Source organism: Osmia bicornis, chromosome 14 (genome assembly GCF_907164935.1).
Source record: "Osmia bicornis bicornis chromosome 14, iOsmBic2.1, whole genome shotgun sequence".
Lineage (NCBI taxonomy): Eukaryota > Metazoa > Arthropoda > Insecta > Hymenoptera > Megachilidae > Osmia > Osmia bicornis.
The window spans coordinates 8,192,087-8,217,672 of NC_060229.1; the positions used below are offsets into that span (position 1 = coordinate 8,192,087).

The 25,586-nt window shown below is 39.8% G+C and overlaps 1 protein-coding gene across 1 annotated transcript; it reads left to right on the forward strand.

The window, feature by feature from the left end:
- Positions 1-12,780: 12,780 nt before the first annotated feature.
- On the forward strand, positions 12,781-20,510 carry LOC114881459 (cytochrome P450 6a2-like). Its single transcript, XM_046288592.1, is given in 5 exon segments — positions 12,781-13,212; positions 14,651-15,179; positions 16,399-16,620; positions 19,412-19,663; positions 20,303-20,510. Coding segments are annotated over 5 exon segments (1,509 nt in total). The 5' UTR covers positions 12,781-12,876; the 3' UTR covers positions 20,473-20,510.
- The last annotated feature ends 5,076 nt before the right edge of the window (positions 20,511-25,586 follow it).

Here is a 25,586-nt window from a genome sequence, read left to right on the forward strand (position 1 = left end):
AGAGAGTTTTATCGACTACGGCTGTCAATTTTTCTTTTAATTCAAGAGAAAAACGAACTAACAGCACCGGGAATTCCCAAGCAGTCACCCATCCAAGTATTATCCACGCCGAATTTACAGTTAGCTTGACTTCGATGATCAGACGAGAACCCTTTTTTTTTTAATGTACTAGTCCTAAGTTAGTTTTTTACTTTAAAATTATTTATTTATGGCTTACAAAATACCTTTACAATAGTACAACTATAAATAAACCAATAGTTAACATAAGTCTGACATATTTGGACGCGAAACTTATATACATAGAAGTTTCTTATTCAGTCTTACCTTTGAGTATTGTCATTACGAAGTATAGTACAGGACTAGCGTTCGTTAGTGTAATTTATCTTTGGTAAACAATATGAACTAGCGAGATTCTGTTTGCACCTCAAAAATGCCGTAAAAAAGGCGCTAACATTTATTTTCTTTCTTATATTAAACTTAAGACTGATTAAAACTAATTAAAACTAAAACTAATAAATAAACGGTAAATAACAGAAAATAATACTTTTAGAAACTTAATACTTTTGCACATTTGGTTTTTCTTTGAGCTTTTATCACAGGATCACTTACGCTATTGAGGGATCACAGTGTCAGACTTTTTGTTACTAATTTTGTACTTATTGATATGCGCTTAGAATTTAGTTTGTATATTCACACCTCAGAATCATACCTATGTACATGTCCCACTCAAACACTACGACACTCCTAAGGCGTATGGTCGTTAGTTAAAAATAGGGATTTTATTAGAGCAGAAAATGGTTCGGGTGATGCGAACTCCAAATTTCGCGTCGGTAAAACAGTCAACGCTTCATCGTAAATTAGGCTGAACCAGTTATCGCATTCAACTAACGGCATGCTATGCTACGTCATTTTTCGCATACACCTAAATGACACACGTATGCTACGATAGCTATATTATGTACGTTACAGACAAAGTATAAAATACGATACTGCACACATGAGCTATAAAATGTATGAATGACACAAATGTATGAATGATACAAATGTATGAACAAATGTTATATATACATTTTTTGTAATATAACATAGCCTAGGGAAGAATATTCCTATAAATTGAATGTCTAAAGTTAATTTTTTTAAAAATAATATGTCCCGCTATTGTACTCCGAATTCTTATAAATCGAGTGCCTAAAGTTAGTTTTTGGCTGCAGTTCCATGTTTCACCGTCCGTAGAACCAAAATTAGGATATATCCTCTGACAGATTTCGACGGGTCCTATCAGATGAGCCTAGTCCCACGTTCCGCAAACAGACCAAAATATAAAAAATCATTAGCCTTAGTTTTCGAGATATTAATTAAAAATTTTCGGCATAATACATAAAATTCAGTTTACACAGCCATAACTAATATAATCGTCTCCGCTTTAGTAGCCGTCGTCGTTAAATGTTAACCAGCCGTTAACACTATAACGATATCGGCTTCCACATCTATTGGGTGCCCCATATAAATTCCATTTTAAAAAATCCGTTATATCTATTTTGGCTGTACTTCCGAGAACTTGGTAAATCTCATTTGGATGAAACTCTGCACATAATTTCATTTCATGTAACAACAGATTTGAATTTCTTCTCGATCCATTTATCATTGAAGCTGTGGTTACATCTGGGTAATCATATCGCTATTCGACAATGATAATGGCACAATTCAAAGAATTTCAATTTTGCTTTAATTCTATACAAGATCAACATTATATTCCTATTTTCATCATATAAAACGGCATATTCATAATTACATCAGTATTTTATAATGATTAATAAGGCCTGCATATGATTTTCTCGAAAACGTAAATTTTAAACAATCTCTTCTCTGACGTTTACATTTTTTGAGTTCTATCATGTCAACCGGAGATATGGCTACAGTAAAACCTGGATAAATGCAACGAAAGAATGCTTGGATAAGTGCAACATCACTATCCCCTCCACTTAGGGGGATCCCCCTAGGCGAACCGAGCTGCTCGACGAGGAAACCGTGTAAAGCCGGGTATCCACCAGTATCAAACGCCCGTATCGTATCACCGTTCCGAACCCTTTTGAATAGGCAGACGTTGCCTCGTTGCATGCAACGGCATGCTGCGGCGCGGACAACATTTCTTCGTTTCTTGATATAAACGGTTAGGCAATAGGACTGGGCCACTACAGGCGAGGAGTTTCGTTTTGCTGCGTGGCGTTCCAAAGGAACGGAGGCAACGGATCCATCCGAAAAATTTGTCGATTCTTTGCTGTTGCATCGAAGGAAAGGTTCATGCGTTGGCACTTGACATAGCGTTTCGTGCCGTCACTTGGGTTTCAATTTATTTGAAATCTTGCGGTATTGGATTCATTTCAAAAGCGATTAAATTATTTATGAATTTAATCTAATTTAATTTAGACAAATTTTATCGTCTAAATATATTTAAACAGATCAATTATCTTCGGTGCTACGCTGTACATAAAAGAGCAATGTTAATAATCACCTGTGTGATTATTGAAAAAGGACAATGTTAATTTTCCAGAGATTTTTCCGTTGCCGAGTATCGAAAGTTCTATTGGTCTGTGATACGGAGGCAAAGGAACGGGCCGATCCGAAAATTGTCGGTTTCTTGTCGTTCAAAGGATTGGTTCGGAAACCACTTGAAACGTAAAAACAACATACCCAGGCGAAGGCCCGAAATGCTATGTCAAGTGGAAACATGACACTTGAGGCACGAGATAATATGATTTGGAATTGGATACATCAGTGAGATAATACTAATGCAACGACTGAACTTTGTTATTTTTCATTTTTTTCTTAAAAAACTGTTACCAAGATATTTGTGACGTTTTTCTGATTAAAATCATACCAAACACGATATGGTTTGGATAATTACACTAAAGAAACAGCATGCAGCAAATCGAAACTTCTCGCCTATAGGAGTTTATTTCAAGACACGAAGAACTATTGTCCGAGCCGTATCACGCCGTGGCATGCAACGAGGCAACGCCTGCCTATTCAAAAGGGTTCGGAACGGTGATACGATACGGGCGTTTGATACCGGTGGATACCCGGCTTAATATGTTCCGACCGTGTCGGCTGAATACAAAACATGTGTACGGACGCAGAATCGACACCTCGCTTGGATAAATGCAACCACTGGGTCCCAATCTCGGTTGCTATTGGGTCTAAATGTTTGTGAGTTCGGAGATACGCTAGTCCTATACGGGCCTTTTCATCAGATCGCTAATATAATAGGATTTATGAAGGAGGCTAACAAAAGGTTATGTTAAAGAAAATTAAATTTGGTTAAGATGAATCAAAAATGGTATATTATAAAATTAAAAATATTAAAATATAATGAGGTACATATAATACTGAAAAGTATAAAATATATTAAATATCGGAATGTATAGAATATATAAAATATTGAAATATTATAATAGGTATAAAATATTAAAATATAATGAAGTATATGCACATATATATATGTATATATCTTGAACGTGAAATATAATAATGCGATTAAATATACGAAAATGCAAATTGAGGTACAATAGGTAGATACATGTGATAAAATACAATTCAGACTTAAATTTTCAGCTAGAGAAGACTCGTAATCAAAACTGACTACTGGGAATTCCTCGCCAAAGTATTCATAAAATAACCGGAAGAGTAAAGGAAACGACTCACCGGATTATGTGGAAAAATTCCGTATATGAGTCCCAATTTCTATGGCTGCTATTTTCCTGTTGTCTGGATTCTGGAGGAAGGAGAGTAGAACGCACAAACCTTGAACTATTGCACCGATACACAATTTTGAAAGCGCGAACTATTGCGAAGTCTGTTAAACTAAAACTACGTAATTGTATGAATTTATAAAGAAATAAAATTAAACTGGAAAATTAATAAAATGAATAAAATAATAATCAAAATAGAAGAAAATAAAATGGATACGCGAAGATAGAGTCTTTTGCTCTATTTGCTACTTTTAAACAACTTAGAACAAAACTCGTCTCTGAACCACTTCACGGACCCGCCGACACGCTGCTCGCGATTGTACATCGAGGAGTGTCGTAATCTGGACCTCTCGAAGAAGTCCGAAATTGTTTACATTGCGTTGTACGCCTAACGAATTAGGCGGCAGTGTAGTAGGGATATGTGCGCTCCTCTCTCTGTTTTAATCTTTCTCTCTCTAATTCGAGCATGTTCCGTTACCCTTCCTACCATACTAAAGATTTCCATATTCATTAAAGTATAATACATTTTACAAAATTGTTTTGATCCTAACATTACAGGAAGAAAAATATGCTTTCCAAAATTAATACCAATTGCTGAATTTAAACGAATGCTAAATAAAAGTTTGAATTCGTATCCTGGACTGACTGGCGCGGAGTGGAGGAAATACAATATTACAGTATTTAATGAATTAATAGAAAATTCGGACTATTATAATGTATGTATAAAGAATTTCGATCATCTTCGCGGAGCCGATAAGGAACGTCCGAGAGTGGTCAGGATTATCGGACCACACGAATGATGTTTCAAAGACGAATCAAAGACGATACGTAATTTTGGGTCGTGGGACCACGCTGATTTCGAGGAAGGAATTTGTTACACTAACAATCGGAATTATGTCTGGAAAAGATATACTATTTCGAAATATCAAAGATCGTTTCTGCGTTTAATCAGGGGAGGTCCAGAACGTAAAACAATCTATCGATGTTCATGATTTCCGTTTATACCTCTAATGGACGTCAAAAGTATAACGGATCAGGATGATGGGGGTAGACCGATCAAAAAGAGGACAGAAGGGGGGGGGGACAACATGGCTTTCACCTTGATAGCTGACAATGATAGCATTGACAAATGCAGTCACAAAATGAGGGGGACAATTTGCGGGGGGAACAAAAGGGAAATGTGCAAAATTTCTGTTCCGAACGTAACAGTCCTCCCTGCTTAGGGTCATCGTCTTCCCCGACGAGGTCTAAAGTATATTTCGCAACCGTGTATTAATTTTACGGCGCTACGATAAGCCTGGGACACTCCCAACATGCTAAGCACTGCACTTATCGTAGCTCGGAGGTCATTCTATGCAAATAGTGATTGGTATCTGTAATGATACATTCGATGATTATACTTCACGTGGAGAAATTTGTTTAGTTGATATCCAATAAGGGAGCTAATACCGGTTCCGCCCGCTGGGGTAAGAAACCACAGTTCAGTTATAGAAAAGGACAACTCAATTGCGACGTCATCAGTGAGTACCGTTTACAAAGTATATAAGACCAAAGAGTTGATAGTGTACTCTTAGTTTCGTTGAAACAGTGTTTTACAGTGGGCCTTCTTCAATCAATACAGCTTACTCTCTTTAGATAGCATAGAATTAATAATAAGTATCATTAAACATATTAAATATCTACTGACAATTTCCAAAAAAATTCGTGGATTTATAAAATAGCTTCTATTTTTTTAATTGAATTTAGTAAGTGGTTAAAATATATGTAATATGTAATAGAAGTTCAGTGTAATATACAATTGAGTAACATATTGGGTAAATACAATTTTTTGTAAATTTACTTTGTGCCTTATTTCACATTTTTTTTTAATCGTTTAAAATCAATTAATTATTTAATCCTTTACAGTGAATAATCAAATTAATTATTAGAAATCTTATTAAAAATTAATTATTAAACCTCTGTTATTTGAACGATTACGTTTCTATTATATTTTTTATACATACTTACATTAGCTAAGTTTAATTATGTTACATAATTGTAATGGGCAATTGTTAATTAGAAATTATCCACTACAACGTCAGGTTAAGGGGAGCTCGAGGAGGGTGGGCTGCAGCTATCGGTTCCACTTTCTAGGGTACCCTCTTATAAACCTTCCATTAGTATATCAAAAAATATGTAATGTAACACCAGTAAAAAAAAGAAGCTTCGCGAAAGCGACGCAGTCTGGAAACGTCCAGACAATTTCGGAAAGTCGATGATAGAGCATCGCGGGAGGCAGGGACGCGAGGCGTGAGCAAAGCCGCGAGGCGCGAGCGGAGACGCGGAACGCGAGCGCGGAAAACGCCAAATTCATTCCTGACGACGAGATCGTTGATTTCGGCGACCGCGGATAGCAACGAGCGGATATAAATTAAGGGCTCACGACTGCCTCCGTCTATTTCGCCTGCTGTTAATCAGAAAGAAAGGACGAGGTAAGACCATCGGCCGCTCTTGGTCAGCAGGTTAGGGACTCCGGCAGGAGAGTACGGCGACAATACCTGGACGCCTGCCGGAGAAGAGAGAAAGAGAGAAAGATCCCGGTAGGAGAGTTCGGCGACAATACCTGGACGCCTACCGGAAGAAGGGAGAGTACGGGAGCCCTGTTCCTGGACGCTCGACCGACACGGAGAGTACGGCGATAATACCCGGACGCCTGTCGGTCGAGAGAGTACAGAGCACCTCCTGGACGCCCTAGTAGAATTGGTTTTCTTAAAACGCCCGTTCGATATGGAGAGTTCGGCGATAATACCTGGACGCCTATCGAACGGGAAGAGTATAAACATGTCTGAATGTTTTTTTGTACAAATAAATAAATAAAGAAAATGTATCCTACACCTTGTAACCTCTCCTAATCCAAATAAATCCTGTCTTTCAACAGATTTCCGTGTATTTCAATTAATAATGGCTACAAATCTGACGCCCAACGAGGTGGCCCTGAACCACGATCCATCCTCCTCACCGACGAACCTCCAGATGTCCACCTCCCAGCTTTCCGAAATCCTGGAATCCATCCAACGGACACGCCCGGTAGAGGAAGGAAGCTTCGCGAAATGTTCAGCGCGCTTTGATGGAATCCAAAGCTACGCAAAGGTCGTTGAATTTATAACAACGACCTCCATCTACAAAGACATCGAACATATCTCCGACGAAAACGCTCTCCGTGGACTACCCCTGCTCTTGCAAGGACACGCAGCCACATGGTGGAGAGGTGTCCAAACCACAGTACGGACCTGGAAGGAAGCTGTGGATCTGATACGCGCTACCTTCGCGCCCCGAAGACCCGCGTATCAGGTATACACCGAGGTATTTCGCACCACCCAAGATCCAAAGGTGCCCACCGACCTCTTCATCAGCAAGAAGAGAGCCCTTCTCGCGGAATTACCAGAGCTGCCCACGGAAAGCATTCAAATAGATATGCTGTACGGCCTTCTGCGCTTTTACCTACGCGAACGGATTTCGAGGGAATCCATCACGTCTTTCACCGACCTCGTGAACCGCGCAAGGGAAATTGAGAAGCTGGAAAAAGAGGCCCAGCAGCAAAATCCAGAGGAACGACCCGTGAAGAAAGACCAGCGATGGAAGGAACGGGCACGGTGCGGAATTTGCCGGAAATTCGGGCATAGTACACTCGAATGTAGGCACCGTAAGTTCCAAGCCCCCGCGAAATCCACGGGAAGCACCACACCCAAGACTAACGACGAGACTCCACGACCACCTTTGAAATGCTATGGCTGCGGCAAACCAGGCTTCGTAAGAAGTAAATGCCCGGATTGTAATAAAAAGGCAACGTCAACAACACAGGCGGCTTTCTGCTCAGTAAACACCCCGGACCAGCCGAGGACACGACCGACGGTAGCGGTAACCATCGCAGGAGAAAAGGGTCATGCCTATTTTGACACCGGAGCCAAGTGCTGCGTGGCGAGTCAGAGTCTCTTCGCAGTACTCAGGAAGAAAGGACTGACGTTTGTACTTAAAAACATGCAAGTTGCTCTGGCCGATGGAAATCCACGTATCCGGGAAGTCCTGGTTACGAAAGTAGACGTGGAATTGGAAGGACGAACGATTCCAACCCAGTTCATCATCCTACCCAACAGTAAGGACAATCGTACACTCTTGGGAGTAGATTTCATGGAAGATGCTGGGATCATTATCAATACTCCGCAACGAAGCTGGCATTTCATCGAAGACCCGAAACAGGAATACGATTATCAAGGGGAAAGTAACGAGACAGGAGGAGACTCGACCTCGGGCATCACGTGCTTCTTGGCAAAAACGCCAAACGGGCTGCAAACATATCTGGAGGAAGTCTCGCAAGAATTTCCACCGCCACCAGCCCTATTAAGCCCTATAGGAAGCCCGCGTAAACGCACGAAGAAAGAGGCGAAACCCGAATGGTCGGGAATTGATAAACTATTCGAGAAATGCCTACGCACCTACGAATCCGGACGGACGGACATCGCGGCAGTCGACTTGGAAGAAATACGGGAAGACGAGGCAGTAAGTATAACCCCGAAAGAAATTGAGAAACTACAAAATCTGTTAAAGGTTAACAAGGAGCTCTTTCAAGCAGAGGGGCCTCCGACGGCCGAGGCAATCCACAGAATAAACATAGAAAACCATGCTCCCATAGCAGTACCACCGTATCGCCTGCCACCCGCAAAAAGGGAGCTGCTGCAGAAGGAGCTGAAGAAAATGTTGGAATGTGATGTCATCGAGGAATGCGAGTCACCCTGGGCTGCACCTGTGGTCCTGGTGCCGAAGAAGAATGGCAGCATTCGGGTTTGCGTCGACTATCGACGCTTAAATGCAATCACGGTCAGCGATTCGTACCCACTGCCAAGGATCGACGATTTACTGCATGCAGCCAAGAAAACCAACTACATGTCCACCCTGGATCTGCAGTCAGGATATTGGCAAATCGGAGTATGGCCTGAAGATCGAGATAAGACGGCATTTACTACCCCCTTTGGGATCTACCGGTTCAAACGCATGCCGTTTGGACTGAAGAATGCTCCAGCCACCTTTCAGCGGCTAATGGACCGTCTAAAGTCGGGCCTGGGGTCCCGAAACGTACTAGTCTATCTGGACGACCTTTTGATCCTGTCATCAACATTCGACGAACACCTAGAAGACCTGGAGGCTGTATTCGCTAGACTCCGGAAATTCGGACTGCGAATGAATCGAGAGAAATGTCGATTCTGTTGTCAAAATATCAGGTATCTGGGTCACGTTCTCACACCTCAAGGAATTCAACCGGATCCCGACAAGACGAAAGCAATACAGAATATGAGAGCACCGGTAAACCTTAAACAATTAATATCTTTTCTGCAGACTTGTTCCTGGTATCGCCGGTTTGTACCAAACTTCGCCAGCGTCGCGGAACCACTCACCCGGCTGACACGAAAGAAAACCACCTGGGAATGGGCCTCGCAGCAACAGCAAGCTTTCGAGAACCTAAAGAAGGCCCTCACCAGCACACCCATCCTGCAGACTGCGGACGAAACCAGACCCTATACCGTTCGAACTGATGCCAGCAACTACGCTATCGGAGCAGTTCTTCTCCAGGGGGAGAAGGAGACCGAGCACCCAGTGGAGTACGCCAGCAGACTACTGTCGCCAGCCGAGAAGAACTATTCCACTACGGAACGAGAGGCTCTCGCTGTGGTTTGGGCAGTGGACAAATTCCGAGGCTACATCGAGGGTGCGGACGTCACAATCGCATCGGACCATCAGCCCTTAAAATGGTTGATGACATTAAAATCACCAAGCGGACGGTTGGCACGTTGGGCATTACTACTGCAGCCCTATTGTCCCAAAATTCAATACATCCCTGGGCGATCCAATGTGGTTGCAGACATGCTCTCTAGACTTCCAACAGAACCATGGGACGAACAGGGAAGGACGGATATTGGCGGCGTTGCGGTGGATATGCCGAACCGCGGCCCCGCTGTAACAAAGCAACAACAACTCGAGGACGACGACTTGAAGAAGATCATCGAGACGCTGGAAACCACGACGGATGACGACGAGATAAGAAGATGGACAGCACGAGGCTATTTCCTGGACGATGGGGTGCTCTATCGATATGCCCCTAATGTGGACTCCGAAGAGGCACAACTGGTCGTACCGACACACGAGAGGAAGGACATTCTCAAATCATACCACGATGACCCCACGGCTGGACATTATGGAGTACAACACACCCTCCACCGGATAATGAAACGGTACTTCTGGCCAGGGATGGCTCGAGAAATTGCGGAGTACGTCCGTTCCTGTATCGAATGTCAACGTTACAAGTCCAGCAACCTCAAGCCAGCCGGCTTGCTTCAAACACCTGTGATGCAGCGACGTTTTGAAGTATTGGCGGTAGACCTTTTTGGCCCTTTACCTACCACGAAGAAGAACAACCGCTGGATATTGATAATCGAGGACACCGCTTCCCGGTGGGTAGAAATATTCCCATTACAGCAGGCAACCGCAACGGCGTGTGCAGAGGTCCTAATAAATGAGGTATTACTAAGATTCGGGTTACCCCGCCGAATCATCAGCGACAACGGCACACAGTTCATAAGCGGAATAATGCAGCAAGTTGCTCATTGCTTAGGTATCCAGCAATCTTTTACCCCTGTTTATCATCCAGAGGCGAATCCAGTGGAGAGGAAGAACCGAGACCTGAAGGCGCAGCTTGGGATCTATGTCCGGAACGTCCACACAACCTGGGACGACCGACTTCCTGCCATCCGATTCGCCATGAATTCGGCGAAATGCGAGACGACGGGGTACACGGCTGCTTATCTGACGTTTGGACGAGAACTGCGGATACCAGATGACACCAACCGTGACCTGAAGGCAATCATCGAAGGAGAAAACTTTCTACCTGAGGTCACCCCGAAACTGCTCGCCTTGGCCGACACCCTGCGAGTGGCGCAACAAACGCAGGAAGAATGCCAGGACCGCAGGAAACGGTATGCAGATAAACGACGGCGTGAGGGACCAGAATACGAGATCGGCGACCTAGTCTGGGTTGCCACCCACACACTAAGCAGACGAGACCAGAACTACTCATCCAAGCTGGCCCCGAGACGAGATGGGCCATACGTCGTGAAACGGCGCATTGGTGCAAGCAGTTACGAGCTGACAACCAGGGAAGCCGAGCCTGTGGCAATTGGAGTCTACCACGTTTCAGCACTCAGCCCCTACACTGGAGAGCGAGGGCTGATACCAACACCAGTGGTGCCCATCCGAAGACGTGGGCGTCCCCGGAAAAGAAGGAGGGAAGAAGAAGCCGGCCCCAGCTCCAGAGAGGACTTCGCCGAGTAGAATCCTGGACTACTCATCGGGACGATTTCGTGTCCAGAGGGGGAGAATGTAACACCAGTAAAAAAAAAAAAAAAAAAGAAGCTTCGCGAAAGCGACGCAGTCTGGAAACGTCCAGACAATTTCGGAAAGTCGATGATAGAGCATCGCGGGGGGCAGGGACGCGAGGCGTGAGCAAAGCCGCGAGGCGCGAGCGGAGACGCGGAACGCGAGCGCGGAAAACGCCAAATTCATTCCTGACGACGAGATCGTTGATTTCGGCGACCGCGGATAGCAACGAGCGGATATAAATTAAGGGCTCGCGACTGCCTCCGTCTATTTCGCCTGCTGTTAATCAGAGAGAAAGGACGAGGTAAGACCATCGGCCGCTCTTGGTCAGCAGGTTAGGGACTCCGGCAGGAGAGTACGGCGACAATACCTGGACGCCTGCCGGAGAAGAGAGAAAGAGAGAAAGATCCCGGTAGGAGAGTTCGGCGACAATACCTGGACGCCTACCGGAAGAAGGGAGAGTACGGGAGCCCTGTTCCTGGACGCTCGACCGACACGGAGAGTACGGCGATAATACCCGGACGCCTGTCGGTCGAGAGAGTACAGAGCACCTCCTGGACGCCCTAGTAGAATTGGTTTTTTCCTAAAACGCCCGTTCGATATGGACAGTTCGGCGATAATACCTGCACGCCTATCGAACGGGAAGAGTATAAACATGTCTGAATGTTTTTTTTGTACAAATAAAATAAAGAAAATGTATCCTACACCTTGTAACCTCTCCTAATCCAAATAAATCCTGTCTTTCAACAGATTTCCGTGTATTTCAATTAACAATGGCTACAGTAATAAATTTGTTTTACCGCTGCTATTTTTCTTTACGATTCAGTGTTATTTAATTTTACTTAAAATAAATTTAAATTTTTGAACCAAGTATATCAACCAATGGGGCCCTCTAAGATTTAATAGTCCCTGAACGCTTTATATTATAATCATGTCCTGATCCAGTATAAAAATTTGCATGCTGCAAAATCATTGAAATTAATTGTACTTGATTCAAAATTCAACTGCTATATAAACTGGTTGTCGGCTTTTAGAGTGTTGTTTGTAGAAACATTAGATAAATGAAGAACGCATAGTAATGCATACCCTGCCAGGAATACACACGTATAGGCAACATTTAATGTAATAGTACTGATAGTTTTTAGTGAATATCTCGTAAATTAAATAAGATCGAGCGGGAATTATTTGTAAAAAAGTTGTTCAAAATGTTAATCCCTATAACATACCTAAAAATGATAAAAATCGGTGAAGTAGACACACTTTTCAATGCCACTGAAATGTATTGCAAATAAAATTAGATAACATTTAATCGTACAGAAAAATCCAGAAAGAAATAATAATGGAGGACAAACATAAAAAAGATACAGATTTTAATAGTTTAATAATTTAAACTATTTAAAACAATAGGATTTCTTTTTGCAATAGGAAATGGATTAAAAATGTACAAGACTGCGTATTACAAGTTTTGAAATATTTAGATCATCATCATAGAATGATGAAAATTCGTACAATTAGTATCGTGAAAAATCGTCAAATCATTGTCATGAAAAAATCATTAAATCATCGTTAACTAGAATTAACAAATCATCAAATCATTATTATGAAAAATTATTAAATCATTCTCGTAAAAAAAGTCAATAAATCATCATGATGAAAGGTAATCATGAATTCAACTCATGTTATAAATCCACAGAAACTGCAAAATTAAGTGGACGGAATCAAAATGGCGAGCTACTTTGAAATTCTACTCTCTATCACAGTGATACTTATCGCATGCTACTATTATGCTGTATCAAACTTTGATTTTTGGAAGAAACGTGGCGTAGTTGGGCCAACGCCGATACCATTCTTTGGAAACACTAAGAATTTAATGTTTGCTAAGATGTCAATACGTCATTATATAAAAACCACGTACGATCAATATAAAAATGAACCAATGATCGGGTTTTATTTAATGAAGGAACCAAGTCTTATATTGAATGATCCAGAGCTTATCAAACACGTTCTCATTAGAGATTTTTCAAACTTTGCAGATCGAGGAGCTGTTGCTCATGAGAAGGTATGTATAAATTGTAATTTCTAATGATTGATTCATTATTATAATACTAAAGTACAGCAAGTGATCAAATTATTAGAGCTACCTGCATAATTGATTTTACTTTTACTTTTCTACTATATTTCTGTATACATGCATAAGCTAAGTTCAATACCTTTACGTAATTTTAACGGACAATTATCTATTAACTACAAATTATCTCGTGTAAAGGTCTTGATCTTATAATTTTTGTTTTTATACAAAACCATGTATTTTTGCACGTAGAATTGCTCCGCATTTTTGCCGAAACGAACTTTTTTTGTTAGATATTTTGTGATAACTTGTGCTACGTTGGGCCGACGATAGAAACTCGATAGAAAGTCTTCTAACGAGGTTCATTACGAACAGCTTATAAAACATAATCTTCTACGAGTCCTGAATTGCCCGACTTGGACATCAAATTCTGGAGCCAGAAAACCTGCTACGGTCATGGAGAGATTGTTCTACCCTTTGAATCAGTCGTCTATCGGGGCGACGACGATTCGAATTGCGCTCTTGATACAAAAGCGGAGCGGCACTCAATTTATCCTAGCATGCTCCGAGTTCGAGAATCATATCTGGATACTCACTATTCAAATAAGCTACCATATTTAGAAACTGTTAAATACTGAATAATCATACCGATGATAAGACAGCACAAATGGCGAACTGTCAACCGAGGTCATTACTATGTATGTTTCTGTATACATATGTATGAGATCCAAAACAAAAGTGTTCAGCGAAATGCACGAAGTCGACATGTACCTAGTGCACATGTACCGAGTAAATTTTCGACTCCGATTTTCTCGAAAACGAAAGCACGGAGGAAAAAATGTTATTCCCTCTTTTCCACTCATTTTTATCCGACTTCAAAAAGGAGGAGGATACTCAATTCGATGTGTATATTTTTTTTTTACATGTAGAATCACCTCATAATCGGTTGACCATGAGTCGCAGGACCCTGTATATACCCTCGTTATATTTCCACGTGAACAATTTGATATGGATTATAGCGCATACTAGTGCTATCCTTCCACCATCATAGTCTATGAAAACGATACATTTTTATCTGCAGTTCCCCCTTCAAATGAGAGCTTGAGGGTGGATGAATTTGCCACTCCTACAGCACCGTCGGTGACAATATAACAAGAGTTTATTGTACTCCTAAATTTACATTTACCCCTTTCATACAAAAAAATACAAAACACAAATTTGCAACTGCAAATGAATATTTTAAATAGCGTTTCAACACACAAAAACACATAATTATTTCAAATTATCCAGTCTAATAAATTCAAGAAATTAATTTCTAAAATTAAGTTTATTCTTTGTTTCAAATACTTTGTCATTAAGAGCTGTAGAAGTATTAAGTGTACCAGTATAAATTTAACATAATGGAATTTTTTTCATTGAATATTTACAGACAGAGCCACTCTCACCACATCTCTTCAACTTAGAAGCAGAAAGATGGCGAGCATTGAGAAAAAGGCTCTCCCCCGTATTTACATCTGGGAAATTGAAGGAAATGTTCTATCTCATAATCGAATGTTCGCAACATTTGGAAAAATATTTGGCGAAAGAGGTTGAAAAAGGAGAGCCACTAGAATGTCGAGAATTAACAGCAAGATTCACGACTGACGTGATTGGTAGTTGTGTTTTTGGAATTGAAATGAATGCACTAGCAGACGAGAGAAGCGAATTCCGTCAAATGGGTAGAGACTTCTTCGATACATAGTCTTTCGAAAACGTCTCTCGAAACAAAATGAAAGAATTCTTCCCTAAGCTGTACGATTTTCTTGGTTATATAGTACCCGAAAGAAGATTATCTTCATTCTTCACCAAAGCTGTTACGGACATCATAAAATACAGACAAGAGAATGATATCGTTAGACCAGATTTCATCAACATGCTTATGGATCTTAAGGCGCATCCAGAGGAACTGAACACTATCGGTAAGTATGAAATAATATAAAAATTTTGATTATTAATTATATGAAATTCAATTTCGTTGATTAATTAATATCAACCAGGTATGGGTAACTGGCGACTCGTGAACCATATCCCCGCTGAGCCAGGCCTGGACATTTTTTTCCCCGCTACGATCACGCAACTCTAACTTATAGTCTGCCAATTTTCCCATTATTAACTACTCCATGTCCTGTTACCATACCTCCTATCCCGTGTGTCTCATAACTCTTGTAACACCATGAAATGGGCGATTGGTGGGGTGATTCTGAACAACATTTTCCTTTACCAAAATGTTGGTCGAAGCTTTACTTTTGAATTATTAACGAAAAACACTGGCCAATTAGAGCAGGCATAGAACGCGCGATCGACCACGCGAGCGTTGCCTCTCAGCCACGCTCGGTCGTGGTCCTAAACAAACACATTGGCACAGCGTGGATACCGAGGAAAGTGGGCGATTAATTCCATATTTGTTCTTAATTTAAGACGAAGTAACATATGTCGCACAGTTCTCTCGATACCCACACTATGCTAATGCATTTGTTCAGGACCTCGATCGAGCGCGGCTGAAAGCCAACGTTCTCATGGTGAGCGCTCGCTCTACGCGCGCTCTCATTGGCCAGGGTTTTTCGTTAATAATTAAAAAACGAAGCTTGAACCAATATTTTGGGAAAAGAAAAAGTTGTTCAGAATCACCTCAGTAATCCCCGATTTCCGGGTGTCTGCGCTGCGCATGCGCATAATGACAGTCGCTCAGAAGTAGCGGAAGAAGTGATATGAGGATCGTGGCGCTCCTTATCACTCAATCTCAATTATTCTCTTCTCTTCGGTTATTTATTTATGTTTATACATATGTTTAAAATATATTTTAAACACATAGGTACATACGTAATATATTCAAAATATATGTAAGATGGATACGTTTTACAAAAAAATTGGCTAAATCAATTTGGCATTGTTACGCATATCCGGATTACCACAAAAGATACATGAAATAGTTATTCGGTAGCAGAATTTTAGGAGCTAGTATTGACTATCGACAAAGGGACCAATTTGTCAGTTAACTGACTAAAAGTGTAGATCGTATGTTTCTGGCGAAAAAGAAGTTAGCCATGCCTGATCTTAACTTTTGAACAGTGGAGTCTGAGTAAATCGAGACCCAAACGGTATGTCATGGATACATCTAATATTAATAACGTTCTGTAGAATTGACGGACTTTTTACTGACTGCACAAGCATTCCTGTTGTTCCTCACAGGTTTCGAAACCTCATCGACGACGATTAGCAATGCTCTTTATGAATTAGCTGTAAATCAACAGATACAAAATAAATTACGACAAGAAATAATGGAGTACTGCTCTAAAGACAAAGGAGAGTTGAAATACGAGACTGTAAAAGAAATGGAATATTTAGATAAAGTATTCAAAGGTAGGTATGAAAGTTTTACAAAATATAAAAAATAGCAGTTTGTAACAGTTTTTGAACTACGTATATTCAGTTATGGTATAAATCAGGGACGCTCAAACAAGTTAAATACATGGGCGCTTGAATGCCATCGGCTTTATTGCGGGCATCGTTGGCTCCACTCGCCGATCGATAGTGGCGATTAGTAGTGTACTGTCGAGAGATGGAAAGTATATTAGAGAAAGGAATGCCGGTACGATTGGTTGGAGTCGGTACATCACGCCTCACGCACATGCATTCTAGATTATCGCGCGCTATTGGCCGATGCGATCACACACTAGTCACGTCGCCTGACAAAGAAGAAAAATGAGACTTCGCGACAAAGCGAGATGGTAGGAAGTAAGCGTTGCGGCGAACTTTGAACGCTAGTATCAAACGTGGGGACAGGGCGGAGCGTGCGAAGTACTCTCTTTGCAACAGTGCCATCCCGCTAATGTACTTTCCATCTCACAACAGTACTTATGTAACGCTGAAGCAGCCTCTCCACTCCCAAATGATTCTCGCCAATAGCCTCGTACTCACTTGAGCATTTTTGCCCGAACGAACGCTTTCGGCGCATGAACGTTCGTTCGGGTGAAATTTCTTCGTTCTCTCGAGCATCGCATTCGTGTGTACAAAATCGTGCTCCGACTGTTCGGGCAAACTCTTCTACCTGGGGTGTCGTAAACCAGAGCATTAAGCCTCGTACTGACTTGTGTATTTTGCCCAAACGAATGCTCTCGGCGAACGAACGTGAAATTTCTCCGGCTGTTCGCGCAAACCTTTCCACCTGGGGTACCGTAAACCTTTGTATCTGGGTTCTATGTAGAAAGATTCTTTCTACCGTGAACCAGTCGAAGTCAGAATGTCGACAGGAACAGATGTCACGATCGCCAGTGCAGCGTATATTATTATGAACACATTAATTAAAAGAAAAAGAAGAAGAAAAAACCAAGGTAAATGATGGTGGATTAGTCAGATGTATAAAAATAGAGCAACCTCTAGTGGTGAAAAACTAGTTAGAGATTTACAGATAGAAGCTAGTGGACATTTTAAAAATTTTGTGCGGATGTCGTCGGAAGATTTTGAATATTTAATAAATGCTATCGGCCCCAAAATACAAAAAAACGACATCAGATTTAGAAAAGCTGTGACGGTGAAAGAACGCTTAGCGATAACGTTTTTTAGCAACGGGAGATTCATATAGGTACGAGTCTTCAGTATCTGTTTAAAGTATCCAAACAATTAATATAAAAAATTGTTCCGGATTTCGAAAATCAGTTTATGACGGTTCATCAGGCCATATCATAAACTGAGTTTTACCGAAGGGTAAAGACAACGGTCAACTAACAGTACTTGGTAATTTGTAACCGGCACAGTAAAATTGTTCGCACGAACATCCTTTGATGGACCGACAGCCGTCGGAAAGCGTTCATTCGTGCCCAGGGCCTTCGGGATAACATTAACCGGTCGTTTTCGGCGCACGAATGCCCTTAGCAGGCCTGTCCAAGTAGGGGAATTCACTCCTGGAACACATGTTTCGGTTCCCCTTCCAACGCTGCTCCTTCAAGTAAGATGGGACGGTTCCGACTACCGTCTCTCCGTCTTTCCTAGCGGCGGTATTGTCTCCTCGGTCCCATCTTACTTGAAGGAGCAGCGTTGGAAGGGGAACCGAAACATGTGTTCCAGGAGTGAATTCCCCTACTTGGACAGGCCTGCTCTAGTGAGTACGAGGCTACAGCCGTCGAAAAACGTTCGTTCGTGCTCTGGGCCTTCGCGAACACATTAACGGGCCGTAATCACTTGAGCATTTTGCCCGAACGAACGTTTTCGGCGCACGAATGCTCAGGTGAGTACGAGGCTTAAGACCAAACCGTTCTGTGGACTCGTGACGAGATGGCACTTGGTTGAATTATCGTATGTAGAACCCACCCTTCTCTAATTCAACTGCAGGAAATATAACTCGCGCAATTTTGCTATTTGTCGAAGCGGTCACATATACTATTTAGACTCGTATAAAACTAAGGGGTCAGTCGGCGTGTGCGTACTATCCCTCTTACCGCGGTGCCGTCCCGCGAGACATCTTGTGTTCGTAGAACACTGCTGCAAATCAATCGAGCCGGGAATTCCCAGTGAGTACACATCCAAGTTGAAGCTGTAGTCACTGGCATCCCCTTGCCCTAGATTCTAGGCGTTAGTGTGGCGGCACCTACGTCCGGTGAGCCGTCTCTTCGGAGAGTTCATTTCCGACTACACGAGCGCACTCTATAGGTAGGAAAAGCGGGAAAATGTTTTTCCTCCCCCACGTCAAGCGTTGGGGTGGGTCATTCTGTCCGGAAATCTCGAAGCGGTTGGTTGGAGTCACTTGTATAGAAAATACTTCCATATTTTTATATTTTTATAATTTTATATTACTTCAAATTTATAAACTCAGTTAATTAGTTATAAGAGTTTAGTATTAGCATCAGTTCGGTGCATGACTGATTAGAGAAAATAAAAGGACTTGTTTCATGTGTATTATAGACAAAGAGTATTTAATTTATCCATTCAGTGTAACGGTTGATGATATGGTAGAGGCCTAATTTATCCTCACCCGTGAAGGCCCCTACACTAGAATGATCGCGCCTGCCATCTGGTCACGACCGGAAGTACCTCCAGCCCGTAACAAATACTTATGCGGGCGCCCGTGCTCGGATTACTACTCGCTGAGCATCCCTGATATTAATGCTTAAATAAACTTTATCAAATATAAAAATGATATAATTTATCCGTGTAGAAACGTTAAGAATGTACCCACCTGAATCATTATTAATTCGAAGTGCAATATCAAACTACACTTTTGATGGCACTAAGGTTTCAATACCAAAGGGTACAACAATCTGGATCCCAGTGTTTGGCTTCCAACGAAATTCTGATATTTATCCAAATCCTGATTCTTTCGATCCGGAAAGGTTCAATGAAGATGCTGTTGCAGCTCGACATCCTATGCACTATTTACCATTCGGTGATGGATCAAGAAAATGCATTGGTAAGTTGAAAAAGAATCGAAAAACTTTTTTTCGACAGTCATCCACTTTAAATAAAAAATGAATTGAAATTTTTTATCTATTCAAATAATTAATTATATAGGATCCGTCAAAATTCCTGGCACGTTGAAATATTTTAGTCACGAATCATTTTTTTTTAAATGGATCAGACAAAAGTTTTAGTTTTAAAAATTCTATCAGAAGGTTTTATCCGTATGATCTTGAGAGAAGGAGGCAAGATCACGTCAAGGTCAGCATGGTTTGTTTAAATGAAACACTCCATTTTTGGTCATACAGTGTTAAAGGCGACTGCGAGACTTTTTGAAACCCCTATTACGACCTTTTTCTTATGAAAGTGGTCTAAGTTATGAGATATCGAAGATATAGTCTCGCCAGCGTTAGGATTATTACGGGTGAACCAAATGAAGGTTGCATGATTGTACTTCACATTTCTTTTTGTGTGAGGAAGCGGTTGGGGGGGGGGGGGTTGAGGGTGTGCAGCATGGTGTCGATGTGTGCATATGGGTTTAATGTGAGTTCTTTCGCCTCTCACCTTAATTACTTATTTATTAGCTACACCGTATCTAAAAGAGTGAAAATCTTGGATTCAATCTGAGATAAAAATAACATGTTATTTACAGGTGCACGTTTCGCAAATTATCAAACGAAAATAGGCCTTATCACAATTCTACGGAATTACAAAGTGGACGTTTGCGAAAATACAAGGATTCCTTACGAATTTGATCTAGCTGCATTTTTATTAACACCAAAAGAAGGGATATACTTGAAGTTCACAAAAGTACAAGGTTAATGTAACTTATTTGACATACATACATTAAATTGAAAATATTTTTCGTAAGTCATTACACATTATGGATGTAAAAAACAATATACAATGAATGTATATTTGTTACTTAGTGTTGAGCTATCTCTTGTATACTAGATGGTTAATTTAACCTACATGACGGAAAGGCAAATAAATAAATTTTTTAAAGTTTTTCCTACAGTACTTTTTTGTATTAATAGACCATTTACGCGGATGTCTTTCGTGGACAAAAAAAGGGATGATTTAAACATGTATAGTTTATTTAAACATTTTAAATAAAAATTAGATTGGTTTAAAAATGGATTTGAAGAATAATTTGTTTAACAATTTCTCTACAGTGACATTCAAAGATGTCATAATGTTGTTCAAGTATGACGGAAAATGAAATTCGATCCTCTGAGCGGAAGATAGGAAATCAATATTTCGTAAAACGTTAATATTTTGCAATTGTTCTTTCGTTTTGCGCGAATTACGCAACAAACATGTTGTTGAATCACCATCTCTTACCCCGGCTACCGAACATACCATCGTTTCTTACCAGATGATTCTTATAAAATTAAAAATACTACCCTCCTGAATTTAGGTGAAAAATAAGGAAATTGTTATGTTACATTAGTAGCAACATTCTAAATCTACAGTGGAGCCGGATTTGTTGTAATACGACAAGGCTGAGCTCGGGACACTGACTACACAACGAGTAATGAGGTGTATTTGGTATCGAAGCAATCTACTATTACCATCAACGTGCGTTAGACTGTTGCAGTGCAATGTATTTCACATTTTTATACTAAAGTAGAACAGATGGTGTTCGTTATCAAGGCACAAATTTAAAACCCCTTGAAAACAAAGGGATATCTAGTCTTGTTGGATCTGTAGTCACTGCACTGGTGAAACTTCGAAGTTTCGAACCGCACATACGGAGAGCAAACTATCGTATACACGGTAATCCAACTGTATTCGAAGATTTGTATAATTAAAATATTTAAAATTAAATGGAAGAGAGTTTTATCGACTACGGCTACCAATTTTTGTTTTAATTCAAGAAAAAAAAAGAACTAACAGCACGCGGAGTTCCCAAGTGGTCACCCATTCAAGTACTATCCGCGCCGAACTTAGCTTGACTTCGGTGATCGGACGAGAACAATTCAATTCAAAAACATTTATTTACATAACAATAAATTTTACAAAAATATAGATGTTACGCTATACTTTGTACTTTATCGTATCCAGTCTTTCGTAGTTCCTATCCCTAAAGATTAACCTACTTATTTTACCGATTTACATGTCTTATGTATATTATAACTAGCGTAATATATTTCGTGGGACTTATTCATACTGCGGTTTACTTAATTTCATATGCGATTTGTATCTACTTATTGTCATTTTATGTAGGAAAAACAGGAACAAAAACCTACTTATTGCATGTTCAGCGCGTGAGCTGACCCTGTTTGTTTAATTCCTAATTAGCCTCGACATTTTCTAAAACTATGTATTCTGTTATTCTAATTCTAAATCACCGAAGGGATATTTGTGCTTAATTCTTTGGTCCTTCATTGCACTAAGGTAATCGTGTATTATATTGTCTAATAATGGATTATTCTTTAATTGCGTATCGACGAATCTTTGAGCTATGTCTTTTATATAGTCTCCTAAGTAATCTATTTCTGCACCCCTATGTAAGTCTTTAATTCTAGTGTACCTATCTTTATTTAATATTAATCTAAGACATTTGTTTTGAAAGCGTTGCAGTGTTAAAATGTGTGATTTTGCAGTGGTTCTCCATATAGGTGCAGCATACATTATTATTGGTTTGATGATAATTTTATATATTAGTTTTTTATTCCTACAACTTAATTTAGAGTTTTTTACCATTAGTGAGTACAAGTTTTTTGTAACTGCGTACCCTTTCATCATTATGCTTTTAATATGTTCTCTATACATTAATTTAGGATCTAATACTACTCCTAGATATTTTACACTTGACTTTATTTGTACTGTCGTGTTGTTTATTTTTATTGGAGTAAAAATTTTATCACCGCTTCGTTTTTTGGAGAATACTATGGCTTCGGTTTTTTCTGCATTTAAGGATATTTTCCATTTTTTGTAATACTGTTCTAATTGTGAGACGTGGATCTGAATTTGTTTGGCAGCTATTGTTGCATGAAACGACTGTGCATATATTGCTGTATCATCTGCGAATAAAGCTAATTTGGTTTTTAAAAATGTTGGTATATCATTAATAAAGATGATAACAAGTATTGGCCCTAATATCGATCCTTGTGGGACTCCTGCTGTAATTAAAGTTTCAGTTGTTTTGATGCCATTTATTGTTACTTTAAATTTTCTATTCGTCATGTAAGAATGAATTAACTTTATCAAAACGGGCGGAAACTTGTATTGTATCAGTTTATATATTAATCCATCAATCCATACTTTATCAAAGGCTTTTTCAATGTCCAAGAAAAGTTGTTACTTTATTATAATTAAATCCTTTGATGATGTCATTTGTTATTCTAAGTAGTTGTTGTACCGTATTATGTTCTTGTCTAAATCCAAACTGCTGTTTTATTATTATACTATGCTTCTTTTCATGGTTTCGTAGCCTTTGTAGAATTATTTTTTCCGTGACTAGCCATTGTGGGTAGTAAACTTATGGGTCTATAACTTACTGGTTTAGATTCTGGTTTCCCTGGTTTTAGAATTGGTATCACAAGCGCTAATTTCCATTGCTGCGGAAAATAACTAAGTTTAAATATAGCATTAATTATATACATTAGTTGAACGACTACTTTTTTGCTGAGATTTTTTAATACTATGTTTTGTATCTAATCAGGACCAGGTGCTTTCATTGACGGCAATTTCTTTATGACTTCTCGTACTTCCCTTGGCGATGTGATGAGGCTTTTCCATTCTTCGGTTCTTTCTTCATTTTCCCAAAGGAAGTCTGTTACATCTTCCATTATTTGTTCCTGTTCGTACGTGTTTTGTATCAGATCTATAGAGTGGGCTTTTTTAAATTGGGCTGCCAGTAGATTAGCTTTTTCCTTATCAGTTATTGCTGTTGTATTGTTATCCTGTAGTACAGGGATGGGACTATATGTCTTTTTTAATGCTTTTGTCATTTTCCAAAGTGAGTTATCCTTAGGGTTTAATGTTTTTAGCTTATTTTCCCATATTTGATCTCTATGTTTGATTATTCTTTCTCTGACTAATCGTGTGATGTTGTTGAGTTGCGTTTTTAAATGTGGTAGTCTTAATCTTTGCCATATTTTCCGGATCTTGTTTCTTCTTTTGATTAATTCTATTATTGCTGATGGTAGTTCGTCTTTGATTAGATTTATCTTCTTCCTTTTGATGGTCTTCTTCATGGCAATCTGTATTTTATCTGTAAGATTGTGTACAGCTTTTTCCAGTTCATCATTTGTATCTATTTTGTTATTGATTATTATGTTTTGATCCAGTACATTTCTAAACTCTGACCAGTCAGCATGTTTGTATGTGTAAACTGTTTTTGGTGGTAGTTTTCTTAGTGCGTTCCCTATTGTGAAAGTAATTGGTCTATGATCAGAGTTTAACTCATTTAGAGCTCCAAGTTGCGAAACTGAGAGTACATTTTTGTTTATTACAATATCTATTGTTGTGGGTGTCATATTATTAGGTGGATAGTGTGTTGGTTCATCTGTGTATAATATAGAACAGTTGTTATCTTGTAGGTATTTATATAATACTCGTCCAGTTTTATTATTAATATGACACCTCCATGCCTTGTGTCTTGCATTTAGATCTCCAACTATTAGCACTTTGTTTCCTGTTCTTATCAGTCTCTCTGTAAATATATTCCTTGGATTATTGTATACTGCTATAATCGTGATATTATTTTCGAGGGTGACTCCGATATATGTACTCTATTGACGTTCCCAAATTTGGGGTAATAATCTTGTGAGGTATGCTTTGTCTACCAAGCATTGCCACACCTCCAGCCGAGTTATGCCTGCATCTTTTTATTGCCACATAGTTTTTGACTTTTAATTTATCAGATTCTTTTAACTTTGTTTCGTTAATTAGCATTATATCAATCTTATGTGTTGATAGGAAGTTTATTAACTCCCCCATTTTGTTTCTTATTCCATTAGCATTCCAGGTACAGGTTTTTAGATTGTCCATCGTTATTCAATTTTTTGACAAAATTGTACAAAATATAGAAACTTTTCAATATTATTGTTGCATGTTGCCAATTGTACATTTAATTGTTTAACTGATTCCAGCATTTTTGGTATGTTTATGAATTCATTTAACTTCTTTATTTCTGTTGTGAGCTGTACTAACTGTGTGATTTCTTTAACGTTGGTCTCCCGCCTTGTCTGGTCCTGTACTGTTTTTGTTGGTTTATTAAACCATGCATTACTTGTGTCTGCAGTCGTTGTATGTTGTGTTGTAGAAACTTTGTGCTGCCTTGTTAATGTGAGTTCTGGAAATTGATCCATGTTTATTGCATTCATTTCAAAAGTTTTAGCTTTATTATGTTTGTTTTGTGCATCTGATTTCCCTTCTTTATTTGTTTTTGAGCTTTCTACCCAAGAGAGTCTATAAATATACGCTACACAAGTGGTCGCATTTGCTGGATGTCCTTCCCCGCAGTTTACACATTTGGCTGGTTCAGTTCTGGGCTTTGTGCAGTCCTTGGTGTGATGTTTACCAGCGCATTTCAGGCAGGCTGGTTCAGCATAACAATTTGTTGCAGAATGTCCCCACTCTTGGCATCTGTGACATTGCGTTATTTTTTGCTTAGTTATATAATTACTCCATGTCACTTTAGTATAGCATAGATATTTTATTTTGGTTTGTAGCGCTTTTAAATTTATTGAAGGTGGGACTGTAACCATATATAATGGTCTTGCTGTTCCTCTCATTCTGTTTACATTCATTATGTTGATGCCTGCTTCTTTGAGCTCATCTTGTACGTCTTCTGTTGTTACTTCATTATGAAAACCATTTAGCACGTAGACCCTTTTCTTCTCGTCCTTCCTTGTATAGGTATGGAAATTGATTCCCCTTTCCTTCCATATGCTTTTTAAATTTTCATAATCTAGCAGTGTCTG